General features: G+C 36.1%; 1 protein-coding gene across 4 annotated transcripts in view; it reads left to right on the forward strand.

Moving 5' to 3' along the window:
• Positions 1-21,344, forward strand: part of LOC103618747 (cadherin-12) — a 442,407-nt gene that overhangs the window by 289,753 nt on the left and 131,310 nt on the right. For 3 of the 4 annotated variants that reach the window (XR_001863453.1, XM_017738754.1, XM_008637182.2), the window contains one exon: positions 15,494-15,788. Coding sequence is in view for 2 of the 4 variants with exons in the window: in XM_017738754.1 (XP_017594243.1) it covers positions 15,494-15,788 (295 nt within the window). In the remaining 2 variants the exon portion in view is untranslated. Of the gene's footprint in view, positions 1-15,493; positions 15,789-21,344 lie in introns of those variants that run through there. The other variant, XM_017738755.1, reaches the window with a different exon arrangement.

The following is a 21,344-nucleotide window of genomic DNA, read 5'->3' on the forward strand; positions in this document are numbered from 1 at the left end:
CACCTTACAACCTTCCCTTTATGAGTCTGTGTTGCTGTGCTGAGGAGGGATGTATGTTAGAAAGTTGCACTGCACTCATGGGGAGAAATATCCTCCACCTGAGATATGCAACCTCTCTTTTATAACCTCTTTATAGACAGGCATGTATCTCTTCTTACCTGTGCTTTGTACAGCCCAGCCTGGCTGAAGCACTATTCATCTGCCCATCAGAGTCATGACATTCACAGACCAAGTTGGAGAACTACTCTGTATATTTTTTGCCTGTCTTCCAAAAATATTCTTGTTGCTCCTTCTTAAAAGTGAAAACAGTGCCTGTTGAGGGCAAACTTGCTTCAGTACAGAGGGCATGTATCAGAATTTTTTTGAGAGGAAGTTAATCAGCATCAAATTGATTTTTTATTTATGTACTGAAGAGAGACATCTTCAGATTTTCCCATTCTTTTTTCTTCCAAAATACAGTTTCCATTTCACATTCATCGCATGCTTTAGAATGAATTTGTGTATGTTGATTTTTATACGGAAAAAGATTTGAGTCTTTACTAAAATAAAAAATTCCCAAGGAATCCTCTGTTCCATGATCAGTCACATGGTGCTGATAACAAAGGAATCATACAAGCCCCAAAATTGTTTCCAGGGGTCCACAATACTAACCCAGTTCACAAAATAGATGCTTCAGGAAGTTAGAAATGCTACACTGCTACTAGCTGCAGCTGGTATATCAAAATATGAAGAACGTATGTTATTATTGCTCCAGGTACCAGATGTTCCAGTAATGGAAACACCACTGCTTAGTAGTATTATTTGAGTCAAACTAATTTTAAGATTATTTTTATTTTATGGGAGATTGTAATGGCTTGTTAATCAAGCTAAGATCAGTCTAACTAGGGTATTAAGTTAATGAACAAATTAGCAAAGAAATCTTGATGTATTTATGAATTTCTAAATCTTTATTGGGGTTTTTTACTAATTTTATGAATTTTAAAAGAATATTTATAGAAAAGTTAGTATTCAGTTGAATTCTTAAGGAAGAACATAATCCTGACACAGCTGTAAGTGTGCTGGGACGTAGTTTATTCATGATTTTATAGCATAAAATTTCTTTGTGACAGGTGTTTGGCATCCCACAACACCAATTCATGTTTTCAGTAAATGTATCATTAAGATGAAAAATATGCACATTTAAGGCACACATATAGTAAATCAAAAGCTTGGCCTTGCTTAATTTTTTTTTTTTTTCTGTCTGTGCTGTATGATTTTTCAAAGAAAATTTTGCAGCACTCAAAACAAGGCCAGCTGGATGCCAACGAGAGATTAATCTATGCCGAAAGCTTAAAAAGGCTCACTACAAGTGAATACCGTATTCTTCTCATTCTGCTATGCCAGCCTCTCAGAAAACTTAGTTTTAGAATAAAGGATGCAGCTCTAAATTGGATCTCATAGCAGCTCACCAAGGATGGCTGTTTCCCTGTGCAGGTGTGGAAGGTCAGGGTAAGAGGGTGGGAAGCTCTGTGCATAAAGCTTATTTTCTCCTCTTATTGAGTCAAATAAGACTCAATTTCTCAAAGACCTTGTTCCTTTAATAGAACCAGCTCTATGGGGCACGTGGCTGTCATAAATAGCCCTGTGCACTGCTGTGCATATGGGTTTTGGCAGTTACGTGTTATTCCCTGTACATAAATGAAGTGCAGTTCTACAGAGTACATCCTTGCATGGCTTTCCATGGATGGCTTGCAGGCTGCCGGTTTAGAGGCTGTACCTGCTATGTTCCTATAGCCAGTCACACACTGTGATCCTAGTTTAGTAGTTAGATCTTGCCTCCTGAATGAGATAGGGAAATACAACTTGCCTCAATACTAGAGTGATTACTCTTCAATTACTGTAAGCACTACTTACAAGAGAATACACTCATAATGTGGTTTTCACATTGACTCTATTCTGATTCATTAAATCAATACTGCAGAAGACCAGTCATTGTCAGCTATCCTTGAAAGAAATGAGACTTTCTAACAAATAACTTTGCACTGAAAATAAGTATTTTAATATTCAATTTGTTAATAGAATTAGAAATGCTAGCTTTCAACAGATTTGATAATTTTTACATCTAGAGTATTTTCCCCTAAAAAAGTGGGAGCAACAGAAATAACTACTGTTTTCTGGCTTACTCATTTTTGGTAAATTCTTTAGTAAATAAGTGTAATTACCTGTTCCTTCTTTGACTTGGTTTAAGCAAATACTTTCTATATTTTACCTCTCTGGATGAATTGGATGCAGTAATGGATTTCTGTTCCTATATAAATTAGACTACATTCTCCCTTATTGCTAAATTTAGTTCAATTTATGGTGCAAATATGGCTCTAGAGTGAAAGTTTCATTAACGAACAAATGCCATTTCATTTGATCTGATCTAATTCTAAACAGGTGCCATTGTTCTGCATTCTCATTTACAAGAATGTGGTTTCCATATGTACGTCTTTCAGGCATAATCACAATTAACGTCAATAGGTTGTGTGCTTTCTTAAAGTGCCTTATTCACTGTAGAGATTTTCTGGTTTTCAGTTGGTAAAGTATTTACACAATCTTTTTGCAGAGGCACAAACACTTTTCTCAGTCCTTGTTTATACATTTGGAGCAAGTGTCATATGACAATGAAATCTGTAAAAACATAAAGGCAGGCAGCAAAGAAAGATGATGTTTGATGCTTAGAAGGTCTACAGCCAGTGAATATATTATTATTTAACAGATAAGTCTGTTCTTATGTTCAAAAAGGGTGTGTGTCATTTATCACAGCAAAGGAATATTTTAGGAAAATTTCTAAATCGGGTTCCCTTTGTGAATATTACTTCCTTGATCATAATTAACAGCTGCTGCAAATGGAGGTAAATTTGCTATCAATACCTGCAACATTTGTCAATGAAAGAAGCCTGACATCTGCAAACATTTATAAATGTATAAAAGCCCTGCCACATCATAACTAACTCCTGCACCACTGAAAGGATTTCACAGTAATTTCTGTCCAACAAAAGCATTTTTTTTATAAAGTTCATCCTACCCCTGAATCTTGAAGCAATCAAATATTATTATTTAGGTTCTGGAAAATGAAAAAGGGGGGCATCGATGGGGGAGGAGAGAGATGGTGAATGATTTCCACACAAGAAAAGACTTCTGTTGTTTCCATTTTGAGATCTTTAGTATGGTAAAACTTAAAGGTGAAAAGAAAATTTCCCTAAGTGCATGAACTTAAACAAAAGAAAATGTTTACTCTCAGACTGCAGGAGAGAACTCTGCCAATACTCTGCAGGACAGTACTCTGCTAGTAATCGCAAAGCCCTAATTATCACTGAATAAAATTGGAGACAATGGGAGTTTTGCCACTGACATTCTCAAGTCCAGGATTTAGGTTTTACGGACACAGTTACACTTCCCTGGACCCTGGAGAAATTTTGTCCTTGTAAATTAATTTCCCCAGGACTTCTAGAAGAATCATATGCAGAAGGATTAGGAACAAATTAATATCTCTGTTGTTTCGTTGAGAAGTTCTGTCAGAAAAAGGATGTAATATAAACTCATACAGGGACAGTTTTTCTACCTCACTTCCTACTTCTTTCAAGTTCTCTGTAGGAATAACCTTCCCACCCTCTTGTCTCTGGGGTAAAATGACTCTCTGCTCTTCTCTTCCTTCTCCACTCCCAAAAGCAGTAGCAGAGGTGGCTCTTCTTCCATCTCGTCAGTATAAAACATAAGTACAGCCACAGCTATAGAAAAGAGAACTTACAGCAGCCATATAAGAATTTCTGTTCCAAATTATAAAGCTTTCTAATGTTTTTAACTATTGTATTGTACTCTCCACTGATTCTTAGGAACATTTTTCTTTATTAATTAAAAACATGAGTAAATCTTGCACATGAATGCTATAGCTAGCACGTAACTACACGTAAACTCAACATGTTTTTCTTAAAACTGAATTGGGAAAATCCAGCACAGACAATGATATTCAGATTTATAATTAAACTGCTCCATTTGAGCAGAAATGATTTAACTTTAGCTGTGGAAGATATTTTTCTTTTGCTTATTAGAACATAGGTGTGACATTTTTATTAAAAAGAAGGTATACTAATATTCTTACACAGTGTAGCTTAACAATATGTGAAATATAAGTGTATCCATTAGAATTCGTGTATAAGTAAATACACTATAATATAATAGAATTAGTGTATAAATAAATACACTATAATATATCTAAGTGGATACACTAATATATAAATATTAGTGTATCCACTTAGAATATATACAGGATTTCTGGGGTTTGATCCAGTTCTGCATAGTGACATATAAGTGCTGCTTGTTTTAAGTAATCCAAGCCAGAAGAACAAACTTTATCTGATGCTTTACCTGTGTCGTAAGAACCTACTTTTCTCCCATGGCAATTTTGATTAGTTAAAAGACCCCAGTGAAAAAGAGTGTTTACTTATTTTTACAAAATCTCAGACCTCAAAAAACCCCAAAAAACCTGTGTCACAAGCTAGCAATAAATGCAAACTATGCAGCGTGTGACTTTTCTGTTCTGCTTCAGCAAAACAAAATAAATACATACAATACAACCCTTTCCTATGCTGCTTCTGGAACATGAGGAAAATCAACACTGCTGTGTGATAATACAGCCCATAGAAATATTGTTCTGAGGGAATCTTGCAGCCGGAACATTATTCATGTGGTTGTGCTTTCTTGGAATTGATGCATAGGGCACAGAAGAGCTCTTTCATTTTATTTGCTGCACCTTCTATTCCTGTATCTCTTGCACATTAAGCATTATTTGTTCATTCTTGCTGGATTATTTTGAAATATTTTTTGTGTCTTGTAGTGCACATGTTTGCCTGAGTTTTTTTGGGTCAGCTTAAGAAAAAAATTAAAAATTCAGAAAATATTATGCTTCAATCATAAAATTCTGTGCCTGTAAATGACTTTAAATTATCCCTCTAATATATGTGTTGAAGTTTTTATTTTTCACCTCTATGATGGAACTAACTTTTTTTTCTGTTTAGAAAAGAAAACTGGTCAAACAGTTTATGATAGTATGCCTTGTCACAGTGATAGACAGGTTGAGGTAAAGTCTTTCTACTCTGTCAATCCCAACATGCTCTAGTATATCATTATCAAACAAAAAGAGACAGGTTAACTGACAGAGCTTTACAGAAAGTGTGATTTATGGAACAAATTTTTTGTTTTTAACTTAACATTAAATTTAAATATATGAGGAAGGGAGTTTTATATTTATTTTCTATGCAGTCAATATAGAAAAAATATTTGAAAAAAGAAACCAAAGAAAAATGTATTAAGGGAAGGATAAAAATGAAGAAAGCTTCATCAGCACCAGCAGAATTTAGTAGGCTTTTACTCTAAACCCTCCCAAGTTCAAGCTGGAGTTGAAGAGCACACTGATACAAGTCAGAAATTAGCAGAAGATGTATTTGCTAAAAAAGGTTCCAATCAGTATAAAATTAGGCACAAGCTTTTATAATCAGTTTATAATCTTTTACCTTTCCAAATGCAATGGATTTAAACTGATATTCTTCCGTCACACACTTCTAGGGATGTGTTTGCTACAGCTCTAATTTTCTTCTTATGTTCTAATGACAAGAACCTGTCACTTTTGGTTTGTGACAGAGTGCCTGTTTGAAGTACTTAAAAGCTGTGTATTTATCAGTGTTGTTGTCGATATTATTATTATTACTGTCTTTGACAGAAAATTTTCATCTTATTTTGACTAATGGGTAATGCAAAGGGACCCTGTATAATAATCTGTCCTTTCATGCCTCTGCGTGTCATAGATATATGAGTTCCTGAAGTAGAGTAAACCTAGTTTAGGGAATCTTAATTAGGGTACACTTCTAGGAACGATACTGAGCCCTTCGCTTTACAGAGAAACTATCTCTGGATATTTTGCACAGCTGAGTCAGGGAGCCAGAATCAGGCTTGGGATTAACTTTGTGTGTGTGGTCACATGCATGTGACTGTGGTGGTCAGCTAACCCCTAAGTAGGGTTTTCTGATGAACAGCAGGAGATAACTATTTCATGACTACTTTGCCTTTAGATATTTATGAATGCATAATTGGAGATGTATTTCTTCTCCTAGTTGCAGCTGTGGTGTGGAAATGCATGTTGCCTCACAGCTACTGTCCTTCATACAGGTTGCTCCCTCCTCAGAAGAGCAACTCCAGCAGGAAATTTGAGTTTTCCATAACTAATTTCAAAAGAACCAGGCTTATAAAAGCCAGCTATTCAATTCCTCTAACTAGATGGGACAGTATGATATAAGGAATTTCAGGGGAATTCAATTAGCTCCAGATGTTTAGGGTGGAGAAGTGAATACCACCAAGGAAAGGAGTGAGAAGCTGCTCAGAGTCAAGATCTCTTCCAGGAGCACGGAAGTTGTCAACAGGCAGCTGTCTTTTTGTCTGTCACTTCAAAAAATGAATGGCACACCCCACTCTTTCTTCCCTATCACACAAGGTATTCCTACTGGCATCAGTAGGGCAACTCCTGTGAGAGAAAATATGTCATGCAACTGACTGGCTATAGCGTCCATGGTACATTAGATATCAAATTAAAAACAAGTCCATAATGTCATAATTATTAGGTGAGATGAGGAATCAAGCATGTGTCCTCTGATAATGGTATTTTCTGTGTAGAAAAGTCTAAGTTACTAACCAGGATTTTATACCTTGTAGCTTAAGAGGTCTATAGATTATAATTCTACAGAAAATGTATCACATTCACACACCCTAAAAAGAAAAAAGATTTTGTCATTTCACAAGCATAAACAGCTCATTCTAGACTAAAATTTCTAACCTTCCCAACAGCTTAATTTCAGTGACACTTTGCAATATAAAGTTCCTGCTTGTTCTCAACTTTCTGAGCAGTGGTTATCTGGTGATCTTCAGAGAGACTATCTTCATAAATACAAGTAGATCATCATTAGAAATTATAAACCCTCCTCTAAAAGGTGTCTTAGAAATTTTGGTTTTGATGTAACAAATTTCACATAAACACTTCCTAAGTCTCCAGTGTCTATTTTTAGTATATTTATTCATGCAGCCTAATTCATATTTTCATGCACTGATCTTTTATATGTGTTGTAGAGAGATACAGCAGGGAACACAGTGCAAAAAAATGTATTACTGACAGTATGTATTATCAAGAGAGATGCAGCTCTGTTTGATATTCTTACAGTGATTCCTCTTTCAAAAAGATAATACTGCAATCACATACACTACCTCAAAAGATCACCACCCCTTCATACTTACCATTTTAATTGATTACAACAATCCTATTGAACATTTTGCTGATCTTGCACAATTAAATAACAAGAGTTAGAATTTGATTGTAATGCTGTCTTTTCCTCATTATTTTTCAGAATCAGTAAATAAGTATTGTCTTGAAGAGGAATACAGATATCTCCTGCCTAAAGCTGGGATGATTTTTTCCCCAGAGCCCTGTTTGTGGCAAATCCCCTTCCCTCATTTCTGTGTTTTGGACATCAACATTATGCTCTGACTTAACCAAAGGGACTCCAGCCAGGCAAGGGTACAGAGGGAATACCAGTGCTTTCACAGGTGTAGATCAAACCAGTCCTACTGGTGCCAATTCAAATGCATTCATTAGTAACAGATGATGTCTTCCACAGGCTCCTTCAACCCAGAAGATTATTTGCCACAGATTTCAGGTGCATAGTAGTGAAAAGAAAAGGCTATATCTATGTATGAGGATACATGGCACGACCTCACTTTTCCCATCTGATGCATTAAGGGTTTTGGATTGTGAGGGTTTCAGATTCAATCCCCTGCTCGGTTCCTGTTAAATACTTTGAAAAATTCTAAAATTATAAAAATTTAATGATATAGTAAAATCCTTTTCCACTGACCTGTCAGCAGCAGCTGCACACTCCATTGTAGCTCATTTTTCTTTGGCAGGATATATAAAATTGCACTGGATAAAGAGGAAATTGGAAGTTGACAAATTTCCTCAAATTTTGTCTCCTGTTGCTGTCTAATAGCCAATACTGGAATTTGTTGTTGGAATCTGTGATTATGTTGTTACTTGACAATGGTTATACCCAGAGACCTCATCAAATTGATGTTCACATCAGCTGTCACCATTCTGCAGAACACTTTTCTCAAATGATTTTCAACATAACTGTGAACTTAAACCTACCAACATATGTACACAGCACATTGTAACATGGAGTTATATGAGATCAGTAAGAATAATCTAATTTTAAAAAATTACTTCTAATATTGATTCTTGCATTAGAGTTGAAGAGGGAGGACCAGAACACAGAGTTTCTATATGCGTCAGCTCCAGCTAAAATGCTGATGCAGAAATAATCGTCAGAAATCTATGCAACTTGTAACTTACATGAATAATTACTTGTATAATTAAATTATATTAAGACATTATTGAGAATTTTTTAGTATTTCAATGTTTTATTAGTGCATAACTTTTTTCATTGGCCAGTATTTTTTATGTATATGGCATTCCATGAAGGGACTGTTGGGTTTTTTTCCCTGTGATTTTATAAGTATTTTTATTAAATTCCACATAATGCAACAAAAGAAGTAATGTAGAGAAGAATTAGAAAAATAACAATCCTTTACCCCTCAAGTGCATGATGTTGGTAGAGATGAAGACTTATCTGAACTGATGAAGTCAGGTAGTGTTTTTATTCCTTTCTAATGACTCATTTGCCATCATCTTACTGCCTGACAACCACACTCATTATCAGAAAAGTCTGTTCTGACTTAGTGTGCTTAGACTAAATCCCCATGTCAGAAGGAGATAATGTTTTATTTAATTGGATAATAAGTGTTTTAATTTAAATAAAGCTCAGCTTTATTTGTGAAACAAGAATCATTAGAAAAAGAGTAGAAATTCTTTTTTACGTAATTCCTTTTGAATGAGATTGTATTGTAATCTAATTTGAACAGAAGGATACTTCAAAATGCAGAACCACATTGTCTATTACTATTTTTACAAAAAGTAGTCAGAAGAATGCCAATTTTTGGAAGCAGATATTTTACTAAACATAAAAAGAGAAGACATAGAAATACAACCCGAAGAAAATTAATCATGATAATATAGGCACAGCTTTCTAATTCAAATAATATTTTTAAAATTTTTTGTATATATATATATATACGCACACACATGCACATCCTTTAACTAATGTTTGTAATTATTGTTTGAAATTCTCATAGTACTCAGAAAGCCTAATTACAGATGGGAGTCTCTTATAAAAGCCCTGTACAAAGCTAGGGCAAAGACACCTCTTTCTATTACAAATAGTTTTCAGCTTTGAAAGGAAACTAAACCTTCTTTTCCAAATGACCTTTAAAAAAAACATTCTTTTCTACTTTTGTTCACCTTTCTTTTACCTCATAATTTTGCAGTTGGACTCAGCTATCTTAAAGGTCTTTTTTAACCTAAAGGATTCTCTGATTGTGTGATTTTAGTTGTTCCTTGTTTCCATATACTATTAGTGTTCATCTGACCCATTTGTAGTAGTGTCCTAACTCTTCTCAACACAAGCTCTAGTCTGCTGTCTTGCCTGCCTAATGCATATTAACTTATTATTTAGAAGATGCCCTAGGTAATCCAAATTTCTAGGATCAGGAAACATTTTCACTGACCGTGTTGTGAGCAGATTTTACCTCGTCCCTAAATGTCCCCTGTGTGTGTGTGATGGAGAGGGAAAGAATGAAAAACTGTTTTATTGGGTTTTATTAGCAACAATTAGACTGTTTATTTTTTTATTTCTCCAAGTCCTGAATTAAAGTCTCTGACACCCCCACAACCTTTTTAAACTTAGGAAAATTTTCAGGGTTTATGCCTTTTTAGAAGGGAGGAATAAATACATTTGTGTAAAAGCAGTACATTAGATTCTAATTATCAGTTTTTAAAAGAAACTATGCAATCTGTGTAGACCATGGAGTTGTTGGCAAGAGAAAATATGAGTAGAATAATTATATTTTAAAAGGGCAGTCTTCCAAATATAAAGCTCAGGCTCATTTACACCCTCCTCTCTTGTAGTGGGTATCCCTGTTCCAACACAGCCTTTTGCAGTAGAGATCTGTCAAAATAGGTCTGCTTTCATCTATGTTAACTGCACAAAAATGGCCTTTTTCCCTTTCCTCAGTTCAGGACATCATTCCATGTTTGCAGTGTTAGGTAATACTGGAGTTGAATGGATGTTCTGGTTTCTCAAACAGTTTTCATTGCACATCTTACCCAAGAAAGGGCAGGGGGAGGAGCTGGTGGCTACAGGATGAATGGTGATAGCTGGGAGTAGGTGCAGGAAGAGGAAATAATGGAACAAAGTCCTAAAAATACATTGCATAAAGAAAAATGATGTAAAGTTACAGATGTGGGACTGATAACTAATACTGTTGTACAGGCAAGGAATGATTAATAGCCTGGAACATTTACCATTTTTTTTCAGTCCAGATATGCACTGCAACATAGCATTTAAATTGATTTACTAGTAACAAATAAGTTGGACTGATTTTTTTTTTTTCAGCCTGTGGAATTGGCAGTGGAATAAGACCTAGAATCTCAGAGTGCATCATAGGGTGAATATATCAATTTAGGGATGTTAAGCATTCCTTGAAATTTAAAACTTTTTTACTCCATTCTCTACCTTTTTTGTTTTTTTCTTTTTATGAGGATGGGAAATGCAGAAAGGGAAGTTGTCAACCCATACAACAACTTTTCAATGTCTGTATCGCTGTGAAATTAAGATCACAGCAATCCTGGCAGATGTCATAACCCTTGTTCTAGCATGATTTGTGGGGATATAGTGATTGCTTCATTTTAAAGTAGACTGCCTTGCAATTTGTTAAGTTTCTTTTGCTTCCAGTTTCTTTACCTGTGTATGTGAATTTACATATTTGAGTTTTGAAATGATTGTATTAATAAAACTCATTGAAGTATTTGAGGAAAGAGATGGTTAACAGTTGAGGATCAGATGAATAGGATACTGAAGGGAAAATCAGCACCATAGGATACTGAGGAACAGCTACTCCTGCAATGTTCAATTTACCAAGGTGTATAGAGCCATTCTTGAGGTACATTACCTAATGCATTTCCTGGTCTTTCATGTAGTTTGAAATTATTTGTGCAGGTGTATGAATTCCTGAAGTGACACAGACCTGATAACAAGGAGTTATTTAAGCAGTAAGATCTTAATTTACTGCTAAAATACAGGCAATCGTATTTCTTGTTAGGAATGGGACATAACTGTCAGAAGAATTGAACAAATAATTTCTCCCAGATGTGCTAGTAGTGGGTTGTTACCAAATTTTTATCCTCTCTGAAGCGAACTAGCTTTCAGCTTGTTACAGGCTGAAGCAGATTGCTAGGTCACATGGACTTGTGGACTGATCAGTCTGGCATCTGGTACTGGATATGATTCAAAAACACAGCCATAATTTCTGCATAGATTTCTGCAATGTATTTCACAATAGTCTCCATCTTATTATTCATACTTTATTTTTTTTAATCAGTCATTTCCTTTGCCATATGTGTTATTGTTTGTACACATTAGCAAGAATTATGGAATCTTTTTCTGCCATTGCAGAAAAATATTCAAGATTTTCTGCACTAACAGATTTTGATGCAAGAAATTATTAGTTTTACAGTTGGGGCAGATTTGCCCAAAGGTCTGACACTAAACAGTGTTACTTACTGTTATGATCCGGTTTAAATCCAGAAAAGCAAAGCACTCTAAATCTCTGTGCATAAACCGGAAAGAGCTTAGAAGGTTCAAAATATTCCCAGAAACGAGACTAAAACCAAACGAGGTTAGATGTTGATGCCAAAAAATGGATGTATTTTATTTGATGGTAAAAGAGGCAAAGAGAAGGGAAGAGAAAAGAAAGAGAGAAAGAAATAGAAAAAAGAAGTGTGCGTGGGGGGTGGGGGAACAGGGAGAGGTGACAGGGGTTAGGTGGAAGCAAATCACTCATCTGAGGGTCCCAACAACATCTCGTTGCTCCCCTCCATCTGGTCTGCTGGTGGTGAGGGTCCTCCATTGCCACCTTGGCCACACCGCCACACGCTATGCCACGCCACGAGTCACGGCACCTCTGACCACAGGCTTTTCCCAGATACCCAGAGCCTCTCCTCCCTCCACGCCTTGGTGCGAGGGTCTGTTCGAGCCTGGCAGCTGATAGCCCTGGGGCTGCGGTCCTCATCCTGGAGGTGTTAAGCCTGTGCTCAGTGAGTGTCCCCAGCCCTGAGTTGTTACTTTATCTTCTCTTCATCAGTGAGCAGTGTAAGGCCTCAGTCAGGGCCCCATCCAGGGTGCAGTAGTCTTCTTTGCAGCTTTTGTAATACAATATTAAAAGTCCTTCAAGAAAATGTTTAAGTCATAAATTACAATATTTCAGTCTCTGACACTTACATAATGAGAATAAAAGTGTGGATTTCAGCAAAGGTAGAAACAAGTCCCTCAGATTTACAAGCCTTTGCTACATTTTTAATATTCAGGATTTATTGGGAAAACATAAAATTAAGACAACCTGTGTGAATACCATAATTTGTACAACCTTGTTGCAGTAAATTCATGTGATTCTGGAAGGGAAACACATTGTGGGGAGGGAAGTAGGTAAGATCTGAGCACTTGTTCTTTTGCCCTCAAATTTTGCTGAAATAGTGGAAGACCAAGAATTAGAAAATAAGTGCAAGCAAGGAGAAATGGGATAAAAATCAAAGTTGCTGTGGACACAGTGTCAGAAAAAGTAGTCTTTCACATACCTTCTGTATGTTTTTCAGCACAAAAAAATAAATGTCTTTTCTTCCAGTGCAATACAGCTTGTAGCACATAAATCAAGACACAGTAGCAAGCACTTATTCTTTAGCTTAAACTGCTTTCTGGAAAATTTAAGGCATTGAAAGTCAGGATTATTTCCTAGTGTTGTGTTAGTACACCTAATACTAGCTTCTTGCTCATCCTATCTGAATCTAAGTTTTGCACTCCTTTTATTGTCGGATAATTTATTTAATTTTAAATTAAATCAATCAGCTATTCCCCTACAGTAACTAGACACTGTGTAATGTTGAATTGCCCCACAAATTGCATAGCTCAGCGTGGGTTACAGATAAGCATGCATTTGCACATTGTCCAGTAATGGTATCTAAGGAAGCCTGTATCAAAATCAGCCGATTAGCATGATTTAGTGAATAAATACAATGGGACACATCCCAGCTAATGCAGAGCAATGGAGCTCTGCTTGAATAGGTGGAATGGTTCCTAGGTGATACAAGCAGTGTGATACTTGTGAAGCCCAGTGAACACATCTGTAACTGTAGAATTGCTAATCCTGCAAGTAATAAAGCTTTTATTCTCCAATACATTTGGGAAAAAAAAGCTATGTTTAGCCTAGTCTTTGTATTTCAGTCTTCCTTTGTCTTGGGAGCCCTTGCTTTTCCTGCTTTTTCTCCAGCTAGGAAAAGCAACTATAATTGTTTCTCTCTAGTATAATCCAAGGGCTCAGATAAGACATGCAATGCAGCCTGATTTGTTTCAAGTTGAACATAAAACCTACAGCTGGCAATCAGAAATACACTCAACCATCTCAGCTTTAGTGCCAAATCCGATGACAGGAGATGGGAGTAATCTTGTCATGCTTCCCTGTTTACAAACTCCTGCTTTGTAACTGCATTCTTTTGCTCCGTGATATTCTTACTTCCAGGAGTATGCATCAAGATAGTCTTCACAATGAAGCCCAAACAAATTTTATTTAATATAGGGACACTACAAAAAATATTGTCTGGTTTCCTCTAAAAAGTTCTAACATTTTTTTCTTCAAGGTTTCTCATCAAAGTTTTGGTTTTTTTTCTCTCGATGTGTGTCTGTAAGCCTCTAAATGATAATGGAGGAAAAATTACCAAGTTTTTACTGAGCAGGAAATTTTGAGCCACTTAAATTAAAATGATGAGGAAGAAATATACACTAATTATCTCAGACTGCAATATGTTTTCATTGTGTAAGCAAGAAAATATTTAATACCTCAGAAGCAAAATGCTTTGGTTTGGACTAGAGAGATAATTTAAAATTCATGTGGGGGACAGCTAGATGAAAGATCAGAATTTAGTATATTCACTGAGCAAGAATGATGAGATGAAAAAGTAGACAAAGAAGACTATGTTCATGTTCGCTCTGTGCCACAAACCATGACCTCTTCCACAGTCACAAGGACCTATTTTCAATTTCAAGTCGATAGCTATAAATGTTAGTAATTGCCTTTACCTCCTTCTCTGTAGCTTAGCTTCTTGCCCCATTACCAAAACCATTTAGTTCCTCAGTAATTCATTTTCTACATAATCTCCTTTCATGTCCCATGTTTCCTCCACTGTGTTTCACCTTGGGCAGTACATCATGTAAATAAAGCCTATATCCATAATCGCTTTACAATTCAGCTTAAGAGAATTCACTCTTGAAATCTCCATTCCGACCGGTGTCCATTATAGTGATCTTTTTAGTCCTCATTAGATGGGAAAAGTGGACGAATATTTTAAAAACTATTTCAACATCGGTGATGTAACCTTGAGTATCTTTTCAAAGCTTTCAGATGCATTTAAAGGATGAGTACAGAGCAAGTGAAGGCATCTGAGAAAGAAGCTCATTATACAGTATTCGGATTAAAAAAATTCCTGCATTTAAAAAAATTAAATTTATTGTAGGACAGACACTGATTACAGGGACAAAAACATCCAAGAAGGTGAATTCAAGTTTGTTTTGTTTTGGTTTTTTTTTAATTATAACTAGAGATTCATAAGAGTAATAGCCTGAAAAATGTGTATACTGGTATTTAAGGCAGAAAATATTGAGTTCTGTACTCTTTCAAAATGAGCAAGAAACTCCTAGATTTTCAGTCTGCAGTGTGATTATCTCAGAAAAGCAAAAGCAAGTGATCAAATATTTGTGTAAAAGGCAGTACTTTTAGTTCTGTTTAGCATTTACTGTAATCACGAGGTGTATATTTTCTTTTTTTAAACCAAGTATGAATTTGAGTTTTAGATGCCATCAAGCTCTTGCTCGTGAAATAAAAATTAGATATTTCCCTTCTACTTCTCTGAAAGCTAAATGCCTGTGAAAGCTTTTGACACTCTCATGTCATCTCACATTTGTTTGATGTGGTTATGGGTGATTTTACATCCTTGGTCTTAAATGTCATTTTATAACAAATGTGAAGCCCTGCTTCATTGCAGTTTTAGTTGCTGAACTGCTCTCTGTGCTTTACTAGATAAGGGTAAAAGTCTTACATAACATACTATCCACATTTTTTCCAGGCACTTAGAGGCAGTTAAGGACTTAGGAAGTTGGTTCCTTCAATGTTTTTTATTGCAGAAAAAAAAATTAAAATAATATTTGTCATCTAGCCTAGAAAAAACCATTAATGTTTTTGTCCTCCCCTTTGTTTTTCTTTTCTTCTCAAGCTTCATTCTGACTTGGACAAGGGAGTCGGCACTGTTAAATATACCCTTTCAGGAGATGGTGCTGGCACGGTTTTTACCATTGATGAGACCACAGGAGACATTCATGCCATAAGGAGCCTGGATAGAGAAGAAAAACCTTTCTACACACTCCGGGCCCAGGCTGTGGATGTTGACACCAAGAAACCACTAGAGCCTGAATCAGAATTCATCATCAAAGTGCAGGACATTAATGATAATGAGCCAAAGTTTCTGGATGGGCCTTATGTTGCCAGTGTCCCAGAAATGTCTCCAGTGGGTGAGTAAGAAGCTGTAAATGCTTGATAACTAATTGCATATTACTTAATTGTTTCAATGTACTTTTCTTGCAAGAAAAGAAAAAGGAAAGAAAGAGAAGGAAGAAATGAAAAAAACAACTTTTAAAACTTACTGTTAGAAATGTTTCTAATACTCTGTGCCTAGATATACACAGATTACAGTTTTGTTTTAGCTTTGTTTGCTTATTTAGAGACTTGTTCTCCTGCAATATGAATGTCTGTGATGTTAAGTTTCTGCCAGTAGCAAGAGTTAAAAAAAAAAGATATTCAAGGAAGATATGCGAATAGGGTTCTCTGTAGCACCAAACCTGTTATGTCACTTGATGTGGTGCATTCCCCTCTCTTCCTAGTTTACATTTGCTGTTTGCTGTACAAAATTAGATTGCCTGTTTGCTGTAAAGCATCTTGCCATTTAACTGGTTTTGTCTTTGTGGCCCTTAAACTCCTCCAGCACTTGCCTGATCTCCTAATTATGCATTAGGGGGCAATTCTTTATTCAAGTCCTGCTATACTGTGCATGCTCAAAGTAACTATTGCCCTTGCCTTGGTCACAATGCAAGAATGAGAGTCTGCAGGAGTGGCTTAAGTTATCAGAAACTTAATGTCCAAGAAAACCTTTAGTGCATCAGACTCTTACATTAAAATTTAAAAAAAAAAGGAGATTGCCTGGGGACATGGTAAGTTTTCAAAAACCTAGTGTACAGGGGACAGAGTAATTTTCTTTTCAGAGAAAGGTGGACTGCAATAAGGATACTGAAGCAGTGGAATAGGTTTTTGCTTGAAGAATTTTCACAACATAGTAGATATTTGCCAGGAATGACATAAAGAGCATCGATCCTGCTTTGGAGCTGGAGAATATGCTAAATGGGCCCCTTGGGTCTCTTCCTGATGGCTGATTCTGCAGTGGTCCTGAGCAGTGTGTTTGTAACATAAGTGCACTGCTTGCGTCCCGCTGCCAGATGGCATTTTGGGTTTCCCTGCAGGCACCAGAAATTAATTTGTTCTGGGCTGGGAGTCCTTTAACTTCCCAGTGCTAGTTCCAGCTTATTGCCCTTCTCTCTCCTAAACTGTCTTTTCCCAGTACTTCACAAGCCAGTACCAGTCATTTAATACTCCCGGTAGCTATTAACAGTTTTGGAAGTTTTCTGAGTTTGAAGTGGCAGAGGGATACTATTCTCCTCCAGCTATGCACCTCAGATATTGATGTTTTTAAAGTCAGTCTGGGAGGTGACTGGCTATCCACGCAAGTTGCTACATAGAATTAATGAGGTAGTATTTAAAATTTTGTGATAAGGAGTAGCAGAATGTGATAGAATATGACAAAATTTGATGTGAGTAAACATGTAGAGATGATCATGTTGATCTTATAGAAGTGTAGAGAACAACTCACTATAGTCACCCACAGGGGTTTGTCTGTAGATTCACAATATATGTGGTCTGTTGTTTCCCCTAATGAGATGCATAATAATATTACTTAGAGTTGTATTATTTAGAGATGAAAACCATTTGTTATATTTTGACACCTGTGTCTGTGGCAAATTCAGAATAAAATTTCTCACCAGTGAATGTATGGTTGGTTGTGAAATTGCTTTTAAAACCTGATCAGAAAGAAGAAATGAAAATGAGTGATGCTGTTTGTATAGCAGAATACAGTGCCTGCATTTATTCTCTTACTCTGTTGCTCTCTCCCATCTTCCTTTGTTATTTCCTTAAATATGTGTGTGCAGCAGAAGATTAAATGCTAACAGAGCTTTTACTTCATATGAAACACTCTTCAAGGTGTGTCATACATTGTTGCTTTTACATGGATAAGGAGTTGCATGACTAAATGAGATAACAACAGAGCATGTTGTGTCATGCATACAGCATTTAAAAGAAATGCTTTTCAATTTATTCTCCTTTAGAAAAAAAGTAGTAGATACCATGGCAAAAATGGATCTTCTTGGTCTTTTCTTTATTCAGTCACATTCACTCTATCTAGAAGATTTATTCATATTGATGCCTTTTCCTGGTCTTAAAATCAAGACTCAAACACATTTAGAAGGGGAAAAGGGATTTTACCTTGGTATTTATTTTAAGGATCCTTAGGTGCACATCTCCAGGTCGAATGCACCAAAATGCACACCGCAATGCCCACCCCCAAAAAGTTCGGGTATAACACTATAGGTTTTACTAATTAGCATATCTATCAAAGATTCCCCAGTGAGAGACTCGAGTGAACCCCCCTCCCCAAGGAACCTTCCCCTGGATGGTTCTATCTTAGTTTACAGAATGTGTTCTGGAGAGGACCTTGGGGTCTGGGGCACACTGATCCCTAGCTATGAAGCTTCTAAACTGTTTAGTCTCTTAGCTGAACAAACAAGTCCAAGAATGTAGGCAAAAAGCACTAAGAATACAGAAATTGTAAAAAGGTATAACAGGGGTATAAAAGAAAAGACAAAAATTATCATGGCATCAATAAGAGTTGCTATTTTCCTCTGAAAAAAATAAAAGATGGATGAAAATTGATCAGAAAATGCAAGGCAAGGAAAGAGTTTCCTTAATGGAGGCCTAAACTTCAATTAGTGGTTACTAAAGCAGATAACAATTTTTGCTGTTAGGTTGTCTTGCAGCAAAAATATCCAGAAATGCCTTGTCCTCTGTGTCAGGAGGTTGTGCCTTCTCTGATGTAGATCTTGCCGCTCTCTTGTTCTCTCTTATCTATGTTTTTCCTTCCTTATGCAAGCCAGGATTTCTCAGAGGATCTAAAACTACTCCTTTCTATCATCAGTACCATTTAGTTGCACCTATAGAGATGCTTAGGCCTACCAGTGCCTGAGGCTGACATTGAAAATCACTTTGATTTTTCAGCTGGTGCAGCATATGGTTGTCTTGGCTTAGGGAAAAACCCCAGATAAACTCTTCCTCTCATCTGTTTTTTTTTTTTTTTTACATTTTCATTTCTAGTTGCCACTTTTTAATTACTAAATGTTCTAAATTTCACTTACTATAGTTTTACAACTGTAATGATTATAAACTGCACTCATGCACATATTTTTGTTGTGTGAAACGCACTGAAACATTACTTTTTTCACACTTACTAGTCTCTTATGTGAGCCGGACAAGCTTTTGTGACCAGTGACTTGCAGTCTTTTATTGTTACATGACATTTGCATGCAAAGGTTTACTCAGTTTGATACTTTATCCCAAGGTTATTGGGATATATATTGGTACCTTTCAGAAATTTTCATGGCTACATGGTTCTCAATTTTGTAATGTCTCTGGACTTCCTACTAATTGTTGTTGCTGAATCTGGGATGGCAGAAATAATGCCATAGCATTCATGTCTGGGTTCAGAGTTGCAGTTACAGTGTTACGATAAAATTGTATATCAACTGATCCTTGGTGATTTTTTACTGGAAAAAGTGCAAAAAAAAAAAAGAAAATTCATAGCGTCCTCAAGATCTGATTTTCTGCAGAGATATTACTTAGATATACATGTCATAGCCAAGTTTTTCATGGTAGAGTTTCTTAGAACTTGTGCTACTTTCCATGCATATTGTAGGTGGAAATTTACTTTTTTCCTTCAAATTTAAGTTAAGGGCAGATTAAATTTTCTTCTACAGTTTCTGCACTCTAGCATTGGTTTGTTTTTCCTTTTAATCAATACCACTCATTAAAAAAGATAGCGGTACTGAATATTTGTTGGTTTTTTTCTGAAGAGATAGATTTAGGGCTGCTATTTTTATTTAGCTGTGCCTTCCTTACCAGGAAACAAATTCCTTCATATACTCTTAAGAAAAAATGTTAGAACGATGTTTAGCCACTACAAGCTAGGATGCAAACCTGTTTCATGCCAACGTTTGAATGGCCAGCCAGCCTTCCTCCTTCCATACATGCACTGTAATCTGCTCTTGTATGATGGAGAGGAAAGTCAGTCACAGACATAAAGAAGAAAGATCTTCTCTTGGAAGCCCCTTTTGTTACTGCTGTGACATGCAGGCTGCAGTACCCATCTGTGACTTCCAATGTTTCTGAGAGTTTCAAAGTGGGCACAGCTTCCTCAATGTTGTGGAAGGATACCAGTACCTCCAAAGTTGACATTTTATTGCTCACATAATAAACGGGGGTGAGGAATGCTTTATGGTGAAGAATTTATTTTTCAAAGTACAATGATTTGAAATTCCCTGCAGAAAAAACTCAGCAGATGGAGTCAGATTACAATGCAGAGCTAATATTTTAAGAACAGAGATTGCTATGCTGTTATCTTATGCCTAGTAAGAGACTTATAAAAGCTTAAGGGCTGGACTCCCAATGTTGAAGGGTTTTTTGGTTTTGGTTTTTTTTTTTTTTTTAATTATTTTTCTGATATTGGATTGGTTTTATCAATATCTTTATTTGAAAATATTTTCTTGATATAACTTCCAAAATGTAGAACGAACCAGAAATGGGGATTTATCTATGAGAACTGAAAAGGGTGCCCTAATATCCCCATTTGTAAGTTTGTATTAGCAAAATATGTTCTCCTTAAGTATAGTTTAATCAACTGTGTTGCTGCTTCTGGCAGCTGTGCCAGCTTCTATTGCAATATAGTTGACATAAGCACGCAAATATAGCTGAGTTTAAACCAAGGTTATCCCCTTATTAAAGCTATCAGTCCAGATGACTGAGAATGGGGACATAGCAGCATTAAGCACACATTCAAGGAAAGATCTTATTATATATTTTTATATATTTCTACATAAAAATGTACACAGAAAAGCATTTGCTTTCATAAGCATTTCTTTCACTGAATATGTTGATTTTAACAGCAAATTTATAACTTCTTTTGTCCTAATTGTTTTCTAAGGTTTTTGTATTATTCCTCTATGCTTATACATAGACCAGCTAGGGCTGTACTAAACCCATCAGTTCCATAATATATAGATGCCATATGTTCTTTGCTATGCAAATTCATTTCATACTTGTCCACTACATTAACTCTTTATTGATTAGGGGGGACTCCACAAACTCCAGATCACCGTGGCAGACTAAAATGGTCAATGACAATAGAAAGTTGATATTAGGTTATTTTTACTGTGTTCCTCAGTGGTGCAAAGCAGCTACCTGAAGAGTGTTATGGATTTGCTTCCCATGGTACCATCAGTGTGAAAATAGTCTCTATAAATTTTCTAGCAGCTTTCCTTCTGAAGAGAATACTTAATTGACTTTTATTTAAACATTGGCTTATATTTGAACATTGACAATGGAGCATATATATATCTCCACAAATGGAACATATGTTTAATATATCCATCTATGTAGTTTCATGTGCAAGAATTACAATATGTAGAAAACTAACCTGATGAAGGGGTAGGTAATAACCTGCACTCTGGCTTGGCTCAGCTTAGCACTGTGTGCCTGAGTTTAGCCTGAAGCTTACAGTGAGCAGAGGCTGGGGAAGGAGAGGCTATAAGGCATTGGAGCAAATGCTGAATGGTCCTTCCTTTCATATAGATTCCTAGCTGTTGGCGATATATTTTTAAGGGCTTCCAAAAGCTTACCCAGGCTGCTGCAGA

Source organism: Corvus brachyrhynchos, unplaced genomic scaffold, assembly GCF_000691975.1.
Source record: "Corvus brachyrhynchos isolate BGI_N302 unplaced genomic scaffold, ASM69197v1 scaffold23, whole genome shotgun sequence".
NCBI classification, from domain to species: Eukaryota; Metazoa; Chordata; class Aves; order Passeriformes; family Corvidae; genus Corvus; species Corvus brachyrhynchos.